Source organism: Athene noctua, chromosome 1 (assembly GCF_965140245.1).
Source record: "Athene noctua chromosome 1, bAthNoc1.hap1.1, whole genome shotgun sequence".
Lineage (NCBI taxonomy): Eukaryota > Metazoa > Chordata > Aves > Strigiformes > Strigidae > Athene > Athene noctua.
The window spans coordinates 188,731,876-188,754,590 of NC_134037.1; the positions used below are offsets into that span (position 1 = coordinate 188,731,876).

General features: G+C 39.4%; 1 protein-coding gene across 4 annotated transcripts; it reads right to left on the reverse strand.

Moving 5' to 3' along the window:
* GYG2 (glycogenin 2) lies at window positions 1–17,519 on the reverse strand. 4 transcript variants are annotated; one of them, XM_074907728.1, is made up of 9 exons: window positions 17,303–17,519; window positions 11,447–11,588; window positions 9,447–9,621; window positions 7,988–8,150; window positions 7,328–7,454; window positions 6,165–6,387; window positions 4,848–4,985; window positions 3,054–3,164; window positions 1–1,152 (listed from the first exon to the last, which is right to left on the reverse strand). In XM_074907728.1, the coding sequence occupies exons 1-9, from the start codon at window positions 17,505–17,507 to the stop codon at window positions 991–993; spliced, it is 1,446 nt and encodes a 481-aa protein (XP_074763829.1). In that variant the 5' UTR covers window positions 17,508–17,519; the 3' UTR covers window positions 1–990. The 4 variants fall into 4 exon arrangements, with proteins under 4 accessions (XP_074763829.1, XP_074763838.1, XP_074763847.1 ...); XM_074907746.1 differs by having other exon boundaries at window positions 1,042–1,152; window positions 3,054–3,178; XM_074907737.1 differs by lacking the exon at window positions 3,054–3,164.
* Window positions 17,520–22,715: the final 5,196 nt, after the last annotated feature.

Here is a 22,715-nt window from a genome sequence, read left to right on the forward strand (position 1 = left end):
TCATCAGTAGATTTTTTCTGGAACTACACTCACAGATTTATTAGTTCCCACACACAGCTATTGTTTAAAAGATCTTCAAAGGGCCTGTTTACTAAAACAAGTGCCAACTGTGTTTTCAGTTGCATTCAAACTGCTTGCAATATGGGGCAACCATGTAAAGGAGAAGAATGCCTTTGTTAACTGCAGTTTGAAGTACTGTAAAACAAATTGATATAAAGCACCAGAAGGTTTACACCAGTGTCAGCAGTTGCAACTCTGAATATGCAAGTAAAGCTAACAATAATTTAAAAAACACTATCTTTTAGCAACAATAGAAAAGGTTAACAAACATTATCAGTCTGTCTTAAGAGTTTTACACCACTCTTCATTGTGCTAGTGATGAAGCTGAGCAGCTTCCTATTATATAAATAGGGAGAACATCCACTAGTGATCTCAGATGAAGTCTGAATTTCCTCTAATCCTAAATATAGTTAAATTAAAAAGTTTTGCTGCAGGCTCCTGTGAAGCCAGGATGTCATCTCCTCACTTTTTTCTCTTATTGAAGTCTACACTATGGTTGTTCTTGAAAAGTGTTAACTTAGTTCCAAGAATAAGGTTTTAATTTTTTTTTATAGCATCTTTGAAAAGGTAAAAGTACTTTTGAAATAATCTCAACTTCCAACATGTTTCACACTCCTGACTGTTTCTGCAGAATGCTATGGGGAGAGGCAGGGAAGAGTGATAAATATCAGAGTTCAAACTCAGAGGGTACCATTCATTATACTTCAGAAGGCACTATGGGAGAACAATGAAGATGAGACACACATAACAATAAAGATGAGGCACACTTAACAGTTAAAAAACAAGGGTCTGTATCTGTTAGTTTTCCCAAAAAATATATGAGGGTTGATATCTATCTCTTCAACTTTGGTGTCAAATAAACTATGAAGATAGCCAAGTATTCAAGGATTGCATTTCTAGAAGAAACATAAATCGTGAGTACACTCCATCTTAATGTAAAAATGCATCCAATTTCTTTTTGATACGTTCAAAAGCATCTTTCCCCATATAGTCTATGCGCCCCTCCTCCCATTTTCTTCGTTCATCTTCTGGACTTGATTCTTCTGGTTTGAAGTGAATAGTCAGCTCTGAAATAGAATGTGCGACCTCGTTCTGTGGGAAGAGGCAGAACAGTGGGAAAACAGTCATTTAATTGTTCTCATTTCAGTGCTGTGAAGTTAAACCTTAAATGTCAACCTTCTGCTTTATACAGTCCCAGTTAAAATAATAAAACAAACAGTATTCAGACATTGATTCTTGTTTTGATAATGTGATCTCATTTTCCTATGCTTTTACTACTTGTCATAGCATCTTTCAGCATTCCAAATATTTATTTTACTTGTCCTAACTCAGATCTTGGCACACTCAGCAACAACACAGTGAGAATATTACAAATACAGCCTGTTAAAGGAGAATATTTCCTACAATAAAGTATAAATATGTGTCTGTCCAAATTCTGTCTTCAACAGGCTTTCATATGAACACAAGTTCCTAGAATTTTTGGTCATTTGTTTTATCTGATCTCCAGTGAGATAAATATTATTTAGCTGACGTGACCCACGTAAATTACTTTAAAAGATTGACACTATTCTTTACATGGATAACTAGTTCATTTTGAATGACAGTCCAAAATGGTTCAAGATCAAGTTACCATAGGTGACCAAATGTAAGACACATTAGTGATCATTTCAACCACATAAAAGAAAAACTTTGTCCATGATTCACCAATGCCAGTAAAACCGAGACATCCCAACAATTACAACCAGTACTAAAGATGAAATATAACAAGGACTAATCAAGGCAACCATGAAAAACTGCTTTCAGTACTACTCCAAGAGGCTCCAAGGCAAAAAGCTCATGTTATAAATAAAATTGAAATCAACTAGAATGGACTTCCAGTTAAGTCCTTACAAATTCAATATAAAAATGTTTCTGAATAGAATTTAATGGGCAGGAAGCAGTGGCTTAAACTGCCTAAGGGCCCTGGAATATCCATTACATCTGCCAATTTGGGGCAGATAAAGCACAGCACTTGTGCAAGACCTGCACCTGCAGAGCAGGTAAGGTATTTCAAAACATGACACTATATACTAAGGTAACTGCATCTTTCCATATGTATCCCCACATAGGTTCCACTCTGTACATGACTAAATATGAATCAATACTCTAAGAGCATGCTTGCTCCCTATATATGCAAATATGAAACAATACTTGGTATTAATCTTCAGGCTTTGTATATACATAACTGTAGTAATGCATGAAGATTCCTTTCTTCAGCGTTGGCAAGCCTTATCAACAGCTTTGGATGCCATTAACAATAGGACAAGAATCATCATGGTTTTAGAAATGAAGAATTTTAGCTCAAACTTCGCTGGCTGCATGGGAGCTACAGTTTCACCTATGGTTTTATTTCTCAAAGTATTTCACTGTAGTACTTCACAGTCATACAGAAGGTCTCACTAGGAAAACAGCTTTGTTGTGTACCTTACAGGATACAAGTCCTTGACACCCCATCACCCCTGTTAACACCAAATCTGGCACTGCTGTCACACTGCCCACAGATGAATGCAGTGCAAGAACACAAAAGAAAGCTGAGTATCTTAGGCTCCATGCCTGACTCACTGTACATTCATTTTCCACTTGCTTGGAAATATCACTCCAGCAGGTTAAAAAAAAAAAAAAAAAAAAGATAAAAACAGGAAAAAAAAAATCAAAAAACAAAAACCAGCTTTGCTTGTATTAGTATTGGAGAAATAAAATTAACACCATGCATTTATTATTTGGGGGGCTAGCACAGGAAAATATGCATTTAAAAAACTAGAAGTTTTTAAAAGAAAACTAGAAAGGGATTACACCCCAGTATTGGAAGCAGTTAAGGAATTACATAGCAAAAAAAATTAAAGAATTTATTTGCACATTACATCATAGTTAATTGATATTTCCCAATATTATGTTGTCAGCAGAAACATGCACGCAGTTATCAACAGATGTACAATGCAGAAAGCTACATGTACCAGTTCTGAGGTTTCCTGAAACGCAGGATGAAATACAGGTTGTTCTGAAGTTCTGTCAGGCTCAGAGAGATGGACGTTAGAACCGCTTTGTTCAACTTCATATACAGGTTGCTAAAATACAGCCACTGAGGTTTTATTAGGAGAATATTTTTTCATAGTTTCCTTTTCATAAGAATTCATACAATACAAACTGATTTCATTCTTGGGGTAGGGAAAAGCAGTGGGAGGAAAAAGAACAAAACACATCATCACCAAGGACAAAATTAATCTCACCCAGCTTTAGCTATCAAAATGGCACTGAGTCAAAGCTCCTACTATAATCAATCTAGGATAAGTACCTCCAGAGGGCAGCTCATCTCATCCTAAAATAGGTTCAAGAGTGGCTGTTACTCTTCAGTGACCACAGAAACAGCCTGGGAAGATCGCTTACAGTAGATGCCTGCCACCCGTGGGGCCAAACTTCAACAAGAAGAATCTCATTTTTGGATAATAGCTTGGCTCTATAACTCATGAGCTTTTTATATGTGTAGAGTGAGAACAGAATAATGAATTCCAAAACAGAGGTAAAATAGATTGCCCCAAAAATACTGCCCCAAATATTTGCCTTTGCCAGATATCAAAACATAAATGAGTGGACAGGCCCTACTCTGAAGTCTCTTCCACCAAAACCGAAACAATCCCACAAGACTACTGAAACTAAGCAGCAAAATGTGGCATGATGGTGTTCCTAAGTAAGAAGAGAATCAGGCTATTAATTTCTAATTAATATTATCTTCTGATAAACCAACCCTATTAATTAAAAAACAAAAGAAATATAAATTGTAATTACACTATTTTAAGTTAACATTATGTATCTTTACCTCAAACATCTTGAAAATGTGTCCCTATTTGGTTTGAGCATTTCCAGTGGAAGCGGATGTATGAGGCAAATATCCTTTGCAAATAAATTATTAAGTTAGAGAGCTGGAAGGTTTGCAGTTTTCCTTCAGCCCCTTCACACAAAGGAAAAGAAAGAAAGGAAGACTACAGTTTTATTTTATGGAGTAACTACACTCTGAAGGGATGAAGCATGGAACATAACAAAAACTGCAGAGAGTAATCTAAAAGTTACAATGGCAGATTACATAGGAACGTTATTTTCTCCCAATTGTACCTTGCTGTAGCATGGTTTATCATACAATACATCATGACTTATACCTGCAGAAAGATTGTGCCATTATGTCCAACTTAATTCCTGGATAAAATAGGGAGAGTCAGTGCAACGCAAACACCCAAATACAAAGAGGCAAATACAGGAAGACTGACAAAAGAATCAGGACCCCTGCAGTGTTCATCAGTGGATTCTTTTAAGACACTCCTTGTTGCCCAAATCATAGAAATTTGGGGAAGAGTTCACTGAGTCAGCATTTCTGGGGAAAAAAAGATTTCTACAGAGGAGTGGTAGGAAGTATTCTTGTTTTAAATATAGAGTATTAATAGTCAAAAGATTACTTTGGTAACAGAACTTTTTTTCTATCACAGTTTATTAAGTACCTAACAACCTTCAATAAGTAATCTCTTCATAAAATTCAATGCAAACTCTTTCAACCTCTGGACACATCATGAATGCGTGTCTAAAGATTGAAGAAAATAAATACTCTTTAGACTATTTCTGACACTAGCAAGAAAATTCAATAGCTACAGCTAAATTGAAGAAGATATAATCTCCCAGATCAGAAGCATCATCTAAAAAAATGTCATTTTAGTATAGCATTTTACTTTGTTACTGCATATAGTAATATGCAACGTACTTACAGCTTTGGAAGTGAATTCGTCAGGTGAACATGCTGTGGGATATATTTCATATGTCTGCTCTTGAAGCACAGGCATTTGCAGTGAATTGGACACAGGACTGACCTTCTTCAGTGTAATTTCAACTCCATTGAAAGCGTGCTAACAAAAATAAGAACATCTCACCACTGAAATACAATTTTGCAGAAAATTACTATCTTATTTACAACAGTTTCCCTTCCTTACAGGGATTTCAGCATTAAAGGACTAAGTTAATAAATTAAAAAAATTTGTGGTCCCAGATTCAGAGCATGTTGCAATTTATATTTTTCCACTTATGAGTATGCCAGCATCATCAAGAGGTAAATCTAACAGGTATTTCCACTTTCATGTTACCATAGCTGAAATATTTCTTTACTGCACAAAATTTCTTAAAAATCAAAGCATGTTAAAGTATGAGATCAAAAACTACCCATTCCTTCCTCTGCTTTCCAATTTGTCATGAGGTTAACAAGCCAAATTCCTCTCTAGGGCTTTGATGGCAATTGGCCAACTGATCTTATGGGACTATGCAATTAGTTCAGTGGTGATAATAGTGTAATATTACCAAAAAATTAAGAAAATATTTACATATTTTTTATGATTTACATGACCATGTCTGCATACAAAATTAAAAATCATACTTCTCCTATTCATTACTTTGTGCTGCTGGTCTCCAAGAAATCATCTATTTATCAACAGATTTTTTTAGTCTATTGATGGAAACCATCCATTGTGCACTTCCTTTGAGAAAAAAAAAAAAGTTTAAAGAGCTCAGTAGATGCTTGATGACATCAGAGTACTGTATCTAACATCCTAAATATAATTTACACTGCTTTTGCATATTTGATTTATTTTTAATGACCTTCATAAAACAAGTTAGAATACAGTTCTGAAAGCTTAAATTTTAGTATAATTCAAGGGCTCATTTGATGGTCTACATCAACTTGCCTTCAAAAAGTCAAAAGCCTGTTTCTTCCATATCCAGATCATTACCTTCTCTGGTTAATTTGTATCATACTTTCTGTTTAATTTGCAGAATATATACACATACATTCCCATACAAACTCTTCATCAAATAAGAAGGGGGTGAGGAAATCTTCAGAAAGTCAATAGTACTAAAAATCCTTCCTAAACTGCTAGTTTAGATGCTTCTAGAAGAAATCACTGTTACTACCAATCAACAGATACAGTTTTTCCATGTAATTTCTCCCTCTAGCAAACACATAATTTTCAGAACTTTTGTTGTGATTCCAGCATATTCCCGTAACATATATTATAACCATAATAACCATTAGTTACCTTATATTCCTCAGATTCTGATTCTTCCACCTTTTGAAGTTTTTCTAACAAAGGCAACACACTGGCACTGTATATATTCCACCACAGGGCAAGAAATGGCAGCTGATGAAAAGGTCCAGAGGTGGTGCCATCCTGCATAACCGTCTTTGTTTGAGGGTTATATTTGTAGTTCCACGGCTTTGTCGCTCCCAAGAAGTGAACAACTTTGGCATCTCTACCAAAACTGTAGAGATTAAACATACAGGTATATACATATATATATATATATATATATATATATATATATATATATATATATATGTTTTTAGCTTACATAAACTGCTAAAGAAACATGCTTACTCTCACTGGTGATGCAATTTCAACATTTTGCAACACAACACATTCAATATGAGTATATATTAGTATTTTTTCTATCTTCTCATACGGTATCTCATTTAGCATATAGAAAACAAAAGGCTACGTTGCCATTTACTTCCAGCTGCTGATTCTAGTAGAGAAGTTTGTGAAGGAAACCGACAGGCTCATGCAGTACCATTTCCAGTCCTCCTGCCTACTCTGTTCACAAACACATAAATACCACTTAAAGCACTGAATCAACAAAACAGGTTATTAATAATCGCATATTAAAAATTACTAATAAATACATTATCTTAAGTTCACCTTCCAGTAAATGTTTTGTGCAACTGGAACAGTAATTCATGACACCCTCAATCCAGCCTGCTTTCTGCCAGAAAATTTTCTCTGCATTGTCTGGTCATGTAATTACTAGCACAAATTTTGTGTCACAGAATAATCTAAGAAATAGATTAAATAATAAAAAAAACAAACAAACAACTCTTTTCATAAAATGGACCAGAAGATAGGAACAACTTTGAAAGTAAAGCTGTCAGAACCTAATGCTAAAGTAATCTACATCTTTCCAAACATGAGTAAAGCTTCTCTGAAACAACATATGAGACAGTGTAGCCAACTCTGCGACTCTCTCTGTGTCCAGATGAAAGATGTTCAGATTGCATTTAAGCTTCTAATGTATGATTTTTACATAATATCATTTGTGACTACTGTAATTTATAATCAGCAGAATGCCATTATTATTCTCTCTTATAACAGAATGTTTATTAAACTACAGAGGTTTATGGTCAGTCAGAAGTGTTACTACTTACTGATTGAAAGCAGGAATGTACGTGTATACAGCACTGCTGCTCAAGTTATAGAGGAAAGGTAAGCGTTTGCCAATATCTGCTGTTGCCCAGTTGCTGAAGAAGCTATTCAACAAGCCTTGATCACCTCCTAAAGAATATAAAACCCAGTATTACCATAATTATGCATACACTCAAATTTACATCAAAATTTCATGTCCAAGGATGGGACTGAGAATGGTGTGTTCATGGGACTGCAAGTTGGACTTGACAATATGGCCATGTGAGCAGGTGCAAGTGAATAATACCTGATCCACTCCGATGCAAGTTCATTGTAAATGGAGTCCTACTGTAATATATGAAGAAAGGAGTAGGAAAGGGTTTTGGTCTCCCTCAGAGCAGAAGACTGAAGATCAGCTGAATTTCTCTCTCCTAAACCAGACAGCAAAATTAAAACTTACTGAATAAGACTGAGACACAATGTCCCTTCATTGACCTTTTCTGGGAAGTGCAGGGTAAGAGGCAAAGGTCTGCACCTTAACCTTTTGTGGGGGCACAGTTATGTGAAGCCCAGACAACTCCTGTCTTTCTCTATTCTGCCCAATAGCATGGAAGCTTTGGAAAACAGCTCAGTGAAAAGGAATCTAATGTCTTGCACTTCACTCCTTATGCCTTGCCCCTTACCATCAAAGCTGCCATGTTCTGCAGCAAAGCGGAGCAGTAAATTGTAAGTTTTCAAAGAAGGTCGGAACACAAATACACCACTGTTAAAGCAGTCAGGCCAGCCAGAATCAGGAGCTGCTGAAAACTCTTCTCGGTCAAACAATTCATCAACATTGCAAAGCACCTTAGTAGGAAAAGAGAAAAATTGTTAGGGCAAATGCTTTTCTAGAACATGAGCAGCTAAATCAGTACCAGTGGAGTAAATTGCTAGTTTGGCCAAGTACATTGCCTGCAGAGTATAAAAGCAGTGCCAATGAAAAAATATGCTAGGGGTCAGAATCTCTATTTTTAATATGATAAGGCAACATTAATTGTCGTTCTCCATGATTTCTCTGATAAAAGTGCAAACCCTGTGAAATTATTTCATGAAACTTGGAGACTCTGCAAGAGGTCCCTTTAAATATTATAACATACCATGAAACCATACAAATTTCCTTCTTTCTTAGCTCACCTTCCCAGAGTCCAGTATTTTCAGTAACAGCAACAGAGATGAATGAGAGCTGGGAATCCAAATAATTTGAGTTAGCAACAGCCTGACTAAAGGGGTAACAGAAAAACTGTCTCTTATTACCAGTTTTCTAATGTAAGTTAAGAACAGAGGTTTGCTTTGCTTTGGTTTTTAAGCTCCACAAGAAAGTGGGAAAAATCAATCAGGTTAAGGCCAAGATCACTTTTAAAGTTGGTGGAAAGACAGCTGTGCAGTCGCTGAAAGTCTGGACCCCACCCACAATTGAGCCACTGTGAAAAGCAGGAGAATTTTTTTTTTTAGGAGAAAGATTACTTCATTGAATTTAAAAAAAAAACAAACAAATATTTGTGTTCCTCCTTTAACTGTAATGTAAAGCAGGAAATCATAAGCCTTCCCACCTGACCACCTGAGAAGAATAATTTAGTTTGTTTTCTAATTCAAATACTGTCCTATTAAATGAAAATGCATCCCAGTCTTCCAAAGTGAGCCTTGTAAGTGTGGGGGGAAACTGACATGATTTTCCTTGACAAAATTATGGCTGTTTTTATCTCTATACCTCTAAAATATATATTTTTTTAAATATTAATGTTTCTGGTCTTTGTGGGGTTTTGTCCCTTTCATTTTAAATCTCACCTTCCTTCCTGACTGGAACAAGTCCAAATGAAAGTGTATGAGAGAGATTTCTTTTAAACATCTATCAGAAGCCTGTTTGCATAGACCGTTTGTGATATATTTTGAGGACAGTCCTGAAGCTACTCTCAGAGTTTATTTCTGTGCAGCTGGCAAAACTGTGAACATTGCCAAAACATGTCAGCTGAAGCTCCTGCTTGTGACTACCAGAAAATCTGGCCACTTCATAGGCTGGTAGGCTGTCTGACAAGGAAGCATCACACACTCAGAGTAGCTCTTTAAGACAGACACCAACATTTCCACAGCTCCCCCTCTACTCACCAAAGTGTCCGCATCCATGAAGACACATTTACTATAATGAGTAAGAGTCCAACAGTGAAGCTTAGTGAAGGTTACACCCAGTTCTGGCCTCTGCATCAGAGCCAAACGGACTGAATCAGCACTGTCAAGTGCATCCACTTCTACGACTTCATCAAATACGCTGTGGAGGACGGACCTAACAGGGCAAGCAGTGAAGATAAAGAAGGGAATTTAGAGAGGTTCATCAGAGGTCACTTCTGGCATGAAAACAGTGACACTGACACACAGTACCACATTTATTGTGACAATAACAAAGGTTAGATCAATTGGTTAGAATAAGAAGTCACAAGTCAAAAGTCCTTGTAAGCAGTCTACTGAAGTGACAGCTATCAATCAGGCCATCACCTCTTCCACTGTGGGGCCAGCACCTCAAAAGAGACAGGTGCTGTATGGAGAGGAAACTAATCCTTATTTTCGTTACTTAATTTCCTATAGAAAGACCAACAGAAACTGAAAGAGCTTTCATCCTTCACAGTTGTCTCTGAAGAACAGCACCATACTGTGCTCCCCGTGCACTGCACAGGATGTGGCACGCACTGCCAGCACAGTTATTTGCACCTATTATGTCCAAGTAAATGGAGCTTCAAAACTGCACCTTTTAAAACAGGCAATATATACTTCCTCACTCCTACAAATTGTCTCAAATGAGACTTTTAGGAAGACATATTTTTTCTATGCGTAACTTCCATGAGAATTTGGGAGGCAATACCAAAAGAGGTAATTTTCCTTCAAGACACAAGAAAAAAGCCTTTTAAACACAGCTTATTTATTTACATTACACTACTAACTACAAAGTCCTGGATGTCACACAAACACAGAAAAAGAAATGCCTGTGCTGATTATCTAGATTTCAGAGTCATTAGCTTTTGCTTGACTCATCTTCAAGGGTCAGGAGTTAACTGGGAAAAAATTAAGAGTACATACAGGTTTTTAGAAGCATAGTTCAATAATGTACTTTTTTTTTCTAATGATATCCTTGATTTAAAAATAAATTATAAAGGGTTTTTTCCTTCCACTGAATGAGGATGGAAAAACTGATAGACTTAGTATCCACCCAGATGTCAAATGTATACACTATTCCCTCAGGAAGGTTACAGTGTTCCGACAAAATCCATACTTTAAAAAAACCTGTAAAAACAGATTTCTGTACAGCAAAAATCACAGCAAAAATGTCTCTTGAGCCAGATGCACTGCAAATACTTTCATATGGCATACAGAAATCAGGAGCTTAATCACTTCCTAAGCCATAGCAGAACTAAGAGTTTAAGTAGATATGACATGTCATGTTCCTTTTAGCAAGCAACACAGTCCTCCAAATAACAGGGCTTGAGTTCAGCAGATCTAATGACATTTCTGTAATTCTGTAGTGTCTGTAAAATCACAACCCAAATTGGAAAGTGATAAAAAAAAAGAGAGAATAAATTAATTTCTCATCATGATAGCCATGCACCAATATTTCAAGAAGATTAGTCATCTGAAACCGAGCCCCTAAGGTTTTGGGAGAGTTCTGATGTCACATGTGGTTACATGTTAGCTCCTTCTAAAAGATAAACACTTGAGGGAAAAAAAAAAAACAAACAAAAAACCCCAAACAAACAAAAAACACCAAAAAAAGCCCCACCCACACCAAAAACCCAAAACCAAACAAACAAAAAAACAAACAAAACCAGTAGTGCCTTTATTTCGTCTCAAAAGCAACACACTAAAATCTTAGTTCCTGAACTTTCATCTTATGTGCCCAGTTATGGGCTTAAGACAACTTCCAGCCACAAGCTCTACTTCTGAAAGTGAATTCTTATTAGATTTACAATCTTATCATGGATGTCATGTGGGACTCCCCTCAGAAATCGCTAGCCAAGGGGGAATTCTAAACATAATGCTGTGAAAGACAGGAAGCCTATGTTTCATGCTGTTGTTTATTCTTCTGTATCATCAACCTCTAAAAATACATGAATCCTTACCTCATCCCACTGGAAACCTCAGGTGTAGTTAGAACTGCCAGTTTTCTAGATGTCATATGGTTCCTCAATGACTGTCCAAGAACCAGAGCGCCTTGACAATACACATCATTGGTAGCAAGGGTCACAAAGGCTTGATCTGTTACTGTGAGCAAATATTCAGAATAGTTACTTTACAGCTTTAACTTAAGCTCTTTTGGCAGGTTCCTACAATCTCCCTCCTCCAGCTAACCAACAGGCTGCAGCTTATAACAACCTGCAGTTCCTGTGATAAGCTCTTTTCTTTCCCAAACTCCCCCAGAAGACACAACTGAATAGAAAATCCATTGAATGTGATTGCAGAATGTATGTTTCTGAATGTTATTTTTTGTTTGCCTGATTTACATAATAACAGATATGAAGTTTTTGGACTAGCCTTAAACAAATAATTCCCCAAGTCTTATTGCCTAAATAGGATGTTAATCAAAAAACCCAATCTGTAAATATTTAGATTTTACATTTAACCAACACAGTAGAATACAACCGATAAGGAAAATGTTCCTGTTTATACAGTGTTAAAAGCTAAGGAAAAAACACAGGATACTAAGTACTAGCCAGAAATGTCCTTTACATAACCTCATTGAATCAACCCAACAGGCATTGTCCTTTGCTCTGTCCTGTTTGTACTGGAGTAACTTGTGCTGGCTGAACAAATGCAGAGAAATTGCTACTGACATTGGTACATCTCCCAGAAACTAAGGATCCCTACCTCAAGTAACTCCAAGAAAATCAGGAGTGTTCCTCATTGTCAAGAAACACACAGGAAAAAAATTACAATAAAAAAAGGAAGCAAGCTAAACTCCTGCACAATAGCAGACATAATGTATTTCGCAGAAATACCAGGCCTGTGGCAGTATCACCAGGGGCTGCTTCAGCTCTGCCCTCTGACAGAACCACCGTTATTGGGGTTCTCCTGGGGAGAGACAGAACCTATGATTCAGCAAGGTGAACAGCATCCTCAGAGCGGAAGGAAGACCACAGCTTTCTAGGCTGCAAAATTAACCAGAACAAGATGAGCGAGTCACACAGATGAGGGAAATTCCACTGAGTTCTAGAGCTTCAATAAATACTTGTGTTGAACTACTTGTTTAAAACCACCATCATGTTAAGGGACAAGCAATTATGTTAAATAAATTAAAAGGATCAAACAATAACAACAAAACCCCCCACTCTTTTGTGCAGTTTCCAGGCTCTGTGAGAGACACTAGGAAAGAATCTCATGGAACTTGTTGTGGAGAACCCAACAAATGACCTCATGGCTGACTCAGCCAAAGGCTGCCAAAACAAATGAGTTCAAATCTCTAACCTAACATCAAGGTATGCAATGAAGTATGGTTGATGCTGGTGACAAACTCTCAGGTACTAAGTATTTTCATGTCTTCTGAATGCAGAGCAAAGCACAGACCCACTGATCTGCTGTCTCCTTCCCCCCTTTTTTCCCTACCTCCCACTCATCTCCAGCCAGACCTGAATTTGAATCAGGTACATACACCTTATGTTTACTGACATTACAACAAGATCCCTGCACCTCAGGAGAACTCCAGTAGTGTTAAACTTGACTAAAAAAAAAAAAAAAAAAAAAAAAAGAATCATCCATCTAAACTTTAAATAGTTCGCAGATCCCTCAGCTAAGCAAACTCCAGCAACACTTTTAATCACAATTTCCAGAAGCAGCAAATGAAAACAAGAGCTTTCAGATGTCTTGTTATCTTATTATCATAACAGCTTGAGCAAGTGTGTACCAGAAAACAATTAATAAGGATTTGCTTACATGAAGTGGTTTAAAAGGACAGTTGTGCAAGTAAACTGCTCCTACTGCAATTTTCCAAAAGGTTAAATGAATAAATATAAACATACATAAAAATCAATAAAAAACAATAAAACACTGAAAGCTACTTTAGCAATAAAATTATTCTTAAAAGACACAAAGAGTCAGCAAAGAAAAACACTTTTGTGTTAGGCAACAAGCATCTTCAGCCAAATAAAGGTAATAAAACAACTACTGAGAGGAAAGCGGGAGGTAGGTTAATACAAAAAGCAAACTGAAACGAATGGGAGCTTAAATCTTAAAATACTGTTTCAAAAAACAACCACAAAACTGAACACATAATCTTACTGATTCTGCAAATTCTTTTAGTTACAGAAGCTGAATCTTTACTTAAGTAACATCTAAAAATACACAAGCTACTCATCAAATAGTTCAGCAAGCTTGCATGGCAAATTACCACATCCTACATATGCTTTCATTCCCTGTAACTCTGGAGCAAAAGCTGTGGTCAAAACTACAAGGAAGAAAACTGCTGAATAAATACAGCTTCTAAGAAACTCTTGATAATACCTCACACAGAAAAGAAACCAATTGTCTGATCTGAGAAGTGGGATACATATTATGGCCTTCTTGATAAAGTGAATCATTACAGAAATAATTAAATAGATAATCAAATAACTGACTGAAACCATACAACATTAAAATATTTCTCATGCAGAGAAGTGTATCCTAGCTATTTTAAATCATACAGGGGCATCACTGATTCATTAAGGATCCACAGGGGATTTAAAATCAAAAGATTTTATCATTACTTGTTCTTTCATCTAATCCCTGTTGTCAAAGAAGAAGTGTTAGTTGACTTGCCTCATTTATACTGTACTTTGGAACACTGTTCCTGTAAGTAAATGTTTTATTTTTGTAACTGAAAACTAAGGACCAAATTTTCATATACACTTTTGAAAGTAAACCATTTAGCAGAAAACACCAAAATTCCCATTTAACAGAAATCTAGAACAATGCTGAATTAAATCTAATGCAGGGTTTACATTAAATCTAAGTACACAGGGTGTCACTCACTGACTTTAAGCTGTAAAAGATCTGATATTTTAAGTTTGAAAGCCAAAGGCATTGGCATTTAAAATTAATGGCAACTGGATTTTTTTTTTTTTTAAGTGTCAAGTGTATAACTTTCAAGTTTTTGTGCTGAACAACAGTATTTTTCATGGAAAACACCTAGTGTGAACAGTATTGAGTTTTCAAGCAAATTGTTTTCAAGCTGTGGAACCCTATGGCTAATACCATTGACTCTCAGTGAATTATGAGAAAAATAAGTGTATGATTAGGATCACATTAAAACCATGCCATATGAATTGATAAATCTGCACATTTATCTTCTCTGGATTACCACACAGTACATGAAGATGCAAATTTAGAAATCGTTATCATCAGCAGTGGCTCCTCAGTTTTAATACCTAACAATAGTTTCTTAGAACTAACCAAGGCTTTTCAAGCAAATAACTCTGGTGAGTTATTTTGGAGCTCACTCTGAAGTTACAGATAGCAACACAGAAAAGACAGCAAAGTTAATGTGAATCACTACAGTCAGGATGATTTTATGGGAAACAAAGTTTTTTAGCCAAGATCACCAACTTCTGTTGCTACTTACTCACAGCAATAGTACCTCTGACACTGCCAGAGGGAAAATTCTTCAACAGGCCTGAAAACCAATTCCAGGGCAGCTAAAAGCTTTACTTAGAATCCACACCAGCAAGCAGACAGGGTGGTGCTCACTTTGATGTTCAAAGAAAAGAGAGGGAATGAACAAACACCAGCTACCCACTGAGAATCAGGAGTGACTCGTAATAACACATACTGAATGAACTATGTGCACCTGCCAGCTTCAAGACAAGTAGGGTAAGGTTTTTTTCCATAATCCACCAGACATAGCTTTAAACATATTGTAGTCTTTCTTTTGATAGACAGAGAAAGGATAAATGTGCTCTAGGTGTGGTTCCTAGAGTAACAACTCAAATTTGCCAAGTTGCCCCTCCAAAATTTCAGTAGGAGATCAGAGATTCATATGTTACAACTCTCCTACAAGCCTGTTCTAAATAACACATTGCCATCTTATGCATAGAAATAAGAGTAAATAAATCAGTAGCTTAAAGCCTCTAACAGGCTGGTTAGGTTCCCAGTATGTACTGCCATTCATAACAACCAACGTCGTACAGTTGCTTTAAATTCCTCCCTGGTGCCACCTGTTGCTCTTTTGTCACCTCCTCCGCTTCTGCCTCAGACACAATCTGCAGGACAGGCAGGCTGCAGTCTGGACCTGTGTCCACTGAGCCCAAAGCATCTTTCTGAAATCCTGAGCGACAATGACATAACACAGCCCCAACTCACATCATGTTTCCTGACACTTTTGCTGCTTCCTCTCCCACACAGAGGTCCCTATGATCTTCCCCCAGAAGTTGTCTCAGTGGAGATGTGTTAAACTACTGCAAAGATAAAAAGAAAGCTACAGGCCTTCTCACTTCTCTGACCTAGCACAACTGTATCAGAAGTACTTGGAACAGAAAGCTCTGCTCCAGCTGACACCCACAACCTTGAAAGCAGTTAAGAAGTATTTTAAGTCGGTAAAATGAATAATGATGTCAGACAATAACCTATAACAGACCACCATCAGAAATTACTAGACAAGTTTTCAGCAAAGAATCAGTTCTTGCCCTGGTAAACAAATGACAGCTGGCAATTTTAATTCCCATGCTTCCTCAGCCTGGGTCCAATAGTAGAAACATTTACATGACTGATGAAGGTGGCACAACTCACACTTTACACAGACCTTTTTATAACAGAATATAAATTGATGTTTGGTGGCATGCAATATTTCTCTTGCTTATAACAAAGATCTGCCGGTCCAAAACCAGACTCTCTCTTATCTCTTATTAAAACAATACCAAATTTTAATAGACAGGATTACAACCATTTTCTTGGGACGTTACAGAAAGAGGACTTGTTTCTCATTTTGTGCAGCTTTTACTATGTATCTTTCAGTTAGGAACAATTACATTCTGCTTCAAGATCCTGCAATTTTGTTATTCAACAGAAAGTAAATAATCCTTATGAAAAATCAAATGCCACAATATTATAATATACAAATAAGCCTAACACATAGCACCCAAAACTAGTCCCAAAATAGTAACATACCACTTGGGAAAAAAAACCAAAACAAACAGTAATTGCTTAAGTAGTCCAAAGACAGCACTGAGGACTTGATACATTAAGTTAGATGTTTCCAGTCTTCCCACCTTCCTTTCAAAAAAACCCACAAACCAATCGTCCAACCCTTTAATCTGCAGACTTCCTTCCTGCATCTTCCCCCAACACTGAGGTGCCACATACCTGAATTCAAACTTGGGATCCACCAGGCCAAATGTCTGAGGAAGGTATGTTTGTGACACCCTTCAAATAGTTCAACAAACCCAACTTTGGGGGGCTGCCCCTCAAGCTCATTTTCAGTTTTTCGGGCACGTTCAGGAACCGGAAGAGCACCGGCACCCACCCTGTGCAGTCAGCCCTAAACCAGTCGGTCCCTCGTGGCTTTTAGGATGACTGAATGAAGCCAATACCGGTACTATACAAGAGAGGAATTGAGACAGGTTTCTCTGAATCTGCCTCAGCCTGGGGGTGCCCATCCGGGTCTGTCACCCTGCAGATCCACCAGGAAAGCACCCAGAGGCCTGGGTAGGCCAATCTCTACGTACAAGCAGAAGACACCAATGAATTGAGCTCTTTTCATCCCACCAGCCGAACAGTTCAAATCTTAATCTGAGACCGCTCATTACAGCACAGTTCCCTGCTGATAAGGAAACAGCAGAGACCCTCGCCCGCACCGGGGTGCGAGGAGGGAGAAGGACCCCGGGGCTGGGGGGGGGGGGGGCGGAGCGGCGAGGCCGTCCCCGCGGGGCTGCCGGACACCAACGAGGCGGCTGCTGCGAAACGGGACGGCAGCCCCTGGGGCAGCGCCCGGCGGCCGGAGCCGCGGTACTCACCGGACATCCTGCCGCAGGCCGGGGCCAGGGGGCTGGGGCACGGCCCACGGCCCGGGCCCACGGCGCCCACCTCCGCCGCCGCCGCCTCACCTGCTGGCGGCGAGCGCGGTAAATCGCAAAATGGGATTAGCCTCCTTCCTGCTGAAGACAGTGGGAGGTGAATTATATTCGCAGGGATTCCTGCGCAGCGGCAGAGAAACGGCATTAGCGGCAGAGACCGTTTGGGAGGGTTGGCACGACCCACCCCGCCCCCCCGTTCCCGGCGCTGGCTTTACCGCACAGGTGCCACCCTCCCCCCGCCCGCCGTGCGCCCCCGCCGTGCACCCCGAGCGCTCCCCGCAGCCGCCGCCGGACGGGGTGGCCGGACGGAGTCCCCGCAGCTCCCCGCTGCCCCGGGTCCCCCCGGCGCCCCCACGCCCGACCGGCGCCCCCCACTCGCGGCGGTGGCGCCGACGGCACCGCGGGGCCCCCTGGCGGCGCGGCGCGGCGCTCCCGCCTCATGGGTCGCCGCGGGGCAGCGCCCACCCCCCGCTCTCGCTTCTTCCCGCCCGTCCCGTCGCCCGTGCGCTGATCGCGGGGCTGTGGGTTTCCGCGGCACCTCTGGGGGGCTTCCTCTCGGGCCGCCCATCCCGGCCGGCTGCCTGCGCACTGCCCGGGGGCGCTGGGAAGGACCCCCACGCACACCCCCCCCCCCCCCCCCCCCCCCCCCCCCCCCCGCTGTTCCCGGGCGAGGGACCCGGCCCCTGCGGGGCTGCGCGGCGGCTCAGGCCAACGTCGAAGAGAAGAGCAAGCCCTGTGGCAGGCAGAAAGGAGGGCCCCGCAGCGCGGCTGAGCGCCCGCCGTGACGGGAGTGGGGAGCGCCCGGGGCCCGGCTGCCTTCGTGGGGAGTTGCGGCCTGCGCAGGCTGGCAGGTCCCAGGCTGACAGGGCGAGGGGTGTATGGGCCGTGTCCACCACCCTCGCAACGCACCCTCCCCACTGCACACACCGCTGTGGATTGTGGAGGAAGAAAGATGAGCAGGGGGAGACTCCACGGTGCAGCCCTTTGAAGAAAACACCAGTGTCTTTGATGGTGAAGATCCTCGAGTGTGAAAAAATGGTCTTGGAGCACGAGTACAGTGACTCCAGCGTGGCTTACAGTAAGCCAAACACATGGGATTCACTGTGAGTTCACAGGTTGGAAAAGACCTTGAAGATCATCCAGTCCAACCATTAACCCAACATTAACAGTTCCCAACTACACCACATCCCTCAGCACTAAGTCGACCCGACTCTTAAACACCTCCAGGGATGGGGACTCCACCACCTCCCTGGGCAGCACATTCCAATGCCCAACAACCCCGTTCTGTAAAGAAATGCTTCCTAATATCCAGTCTAAACCTTCCCTGGTGCAACTTGAGGCTGTTCCCTCTTCTCCTAATGCTTGTTACTTGGTTAAAGAGGCTCATCCCCAGCTCTCTGCAACCTCCTTTCAGGGAGCTGTAGAGGGTGATGAGGTCTCCCCTCAGCCTCCTCTTCTCCAGACTAAACTCCCCCAGTTCCCTCAGCCGCTCCCCGTACGACCTGTGCTCCAGACCCTGCACCAGCTTCGTTGCCCTTCTCTGGACACGCTCGAGTCATTCAATGTCCTTTTTGTAGTGAGGGGCCCAAAACTGAACACAGGAATCGAGGGGCGGCCTCACCAGTGCCGAGGACAGGGGTCAGATCCCTTCCCTGTCCCTGCTGGCCACGCTATTGCTGACACAAGCCAGGATGCCATTGGCCTTCTTGGCCACCTGGGCACACTGCTGGCTCCTGTTCAGCCGGCTGTCAATCAACACCCCCAGGTCCCTCTCTGACTGGCAGCTCTCCAGCCACTCCTCCCCAAGCCTGTAGCGCTGCTGGGGGTTGTTGTGGCCCAAGGGCAGCCCCCGGCATTTGGCCTTATGGAAACTCCTCCAGTTGGCCTCAGCCCATGGCTCCAGCCTGTCCAGGTCTCTCTGCAGAGCCTCCCTACCCTCGAGCACATCAACACTCCCACCCAACTGGGTGTCATCTGCAAACTGACTGAGGGTGCACTCGATCCCCTCGTCTAGATCATCAATAAAGATGTTAAACAGGAGTTAAAGGAGTCTACCCCATAACTTCTCTGTAGCCACCATAACCCCTATGGGTACATGCAGGCCAGTAACTTGTCACCCAGATAAGTAAATACATGTTTTCAGAGAGCCTGTGCCATTTGCAGTCCTATATATTTTTTTTCACATAATCACACAGTGTATCTCTGCAAGGTAGTTTTAGCCTGACCTGGTTCAGTAGAGGCATCTTTGCATCAAACAGTTCTGTGAACATCAGTAAGTCTTAGTAGAGGGCAGCGATTTAAGCCGCTGTGCCACTGAAGCAAATGCACATAAAAGTTAAACCTGCATTTCCAACAATTGGCAAGTGATCAGCGTTGCCACTCCAAGATGCAGCATTTGTTCTCTCACACACGGGGAGTATTCTGAAGGTCCGCTGGAGAAGATGATACCATTGCTGCAGTAGCAGCAGAGGTGTTCAGGGAAGGAAGGACATACACATGCACAGGAAATCAAGCTTTATTTGTCACACAGAAACTAAATTCTCAGGAAATTTATTCATCATCTCCTTATATAGACAGGTCGACTAAACAATATGCTTATGAGTAGCCAGATCGCTATTGTAGATATTTTTACTGGCAGATCCATTCCAAATGGGGGACTTTATAATCAACAAAACCATTTTCTTGGTAATAAAAGCGATGTCTACATTTAGAACATTTACTTGTGTGTCAGCAACTTTTTTACAGTATAGAATAGACCTAAAATGTCAGAGCCAATAATACAAGCTAGAGTTCTGATGGTTTAACAGCCAGTTTATATTCCTTCCTTCCCCTGCAGATTTAAATATGTTAGTGTTCCCCTTCATAAACCCACAATTATCTGAAATAAGAGTAATAATAATGTTTAGCAAAATAATAATATTATCATCATCATTCTAGATAAACGGGAAATTAACATTGAAGAGTGTGCCTGCATGCCAGTATATTGGTTGTATGTTGATGTCAATTAGACTAAAGAACTTCAGAAGGTTAATCACTGGGGCAGGGGGCAGGGTTTACCGATTCAAATTCATGTTTTTTCCTCAATCTATTCATAATATAATCTGTGTTTTGGCTAATAATATTAACACAAGCAATTTCAACTGAGTAAGAAATTATTTTGAAAATATTATGAACAAATTTAAATAAAATGTAATACTAGTTCAAAAAATATTAATAAACAAAATACACAATAGATTAATATGAAAATTAATCTATTTAAATATTAATATATCACTATAAAATATTAATAATGCATATAGATTCTCCTCTAGACACTGTTCCTGGAAAAAAAAAAAAAAAAAATTTAAGCTGTTTTCTTTTTTTTTCTTAATGTCTTTAATTTGAAGCATTTCTTTCTCTTCCCTATCAGGGCACAAATTAATTGTATATAAAAGGTATCAGCCAACATATGTCCCAGAAAGTACCAACAAGCCAAATAAAACTCAGATCATCTTAGATAAAACACAGTATGTGTTTATTGAAAATTTTCAAGAGAAAGAAGCAAAATACATATTTTCATTGTTTCACAAACAACTGAAGTAGTAACCGCAAAACATTTAAACTTTTTGTTAATCAAAACTCTGTGTCTACCTGGCAAAATATATATCAGTCTGTTTTAATATTAACATGGAAAATTAGTATTTTTAAAGAAATATCAAGTGTCCTTGGAAACCATAGTAAAAATACATTGTCATTCATAAGCTGAAAGTGGTAGCCACAAAGGTGCTCACTCATTTGTGTGTTGTCAAGATGTTTCTGTATTTAAACTGATGTACATTTCCATTTCTTACTTTCAGGATCAAAGTAAAGATTATGGTAAATTCAGCAATTGATATATATCTATTTGAAATATAATTTCGATAGAATATTATTTTATGAAAAGAATACTTTTTCAGACGGTGTCTTTCAACAATTTAATAAACACAAAATCATGTTTACCTCCATCTACATGGAATTTCAGTATGAAAAAGCATGCTTCAGGTAAAAGAGGAAGATAAAAACACACAGATATCCTTTGTGCTTTAAAGATTTAGCTAATGTGGCTGTATTGTGGAATTAAGTCAGTAAACTACTAGTTTTGCCAGCTTTCATTTGCATTTCATTCATTTGTTAGTATTTTGATTCAGTTAGCTAAATGTAGGCAGAGAGACTGGAAAAGTGTTAGTTTTTGTTGATATACTTGTCTACGTAAGGGACGTTTTGTTAGCATAGCAAGGTTGATCAGGAACAAGGGAAAAAGATGTAACAGCCTTGCTAGCAAAACTGTATCAACCATACCTCCACATACGTGTGAAGTTTGAAAGTTGGTGTGACATAGATTTTATAGAACAAAGTGTCACAGACTCGTTCTAAATGATTCAGAAAACTTTGCATCTCATTTTCCTGTTACAGAAATACAGAAATAATATGGTTCTTAAAAAAAAAAAAACAAAAACAAAAACCCCCAAACAAACAAAAAACAAACAAACAAAAAACCCCAAACAAAACAGCCTGCCAGATGAATGCCTTTAAAGGCTTCTAGAGCAGGGCCTAAATTTTCAAGAAGAGAAAAAAATTTATGTCAAATTCCAGTTCCTGAGAAGAGCTAATCATAATTTCAGTAATAAATAAATGAATAAATAAATCAGCATGTGTTCCTTTCATTTTATTTTTTTTTTTAAACAGTGGCTCATCAGTGTACATATTCTTTTCAAGCTGTATTTTAAAATTAAGAATTAATTTTCCATCTATAGCTCCTTTCACTTTGCTAGAATTCAGACATAAATACGAAGTAAAGGCATTAAAATTTTTAGTCCTTTTTACAACTTGAAGTTTTCCTTAAATACTATAGACAATACAGAAATATACTAAAGAAAGCAAGCATGTATGAATGGAAACATCAACTTCCTTATTCCTCGTCTATCAGAAGGTTTAGGTATTTTGATTAATTTTGAAAACGGGAAAAAAAATGTTCGGTGACTCAAATGCTCACGAACCAAAACCTTTAATTTTTAGCTTATATAAAACTTGATTTCTTTGTTGTTCAAAATAACTTCTGAATCAAAATGTGTATCCAACCTCCATGCATGCAGGTCAGATAGTTCAATACCATCCTCAGACATTTTAAGCACATCTTTGATGACCTAAAGCTCAAGGTGCAAGAGTGACATCAGGTAAGAGAGAGTAGAACTGCAATGTCTCAACAAAATGTTCATTAGAGGAAGATTTTCTTTTGCCAGAGTCATAAAGTGAAAAAAAATAATTGTTGGATCTGTGGGCCAAATATCTCCGACCAAAGGAGCCCATTATCGGCAGGCAATTCTTTTTCAGCAGG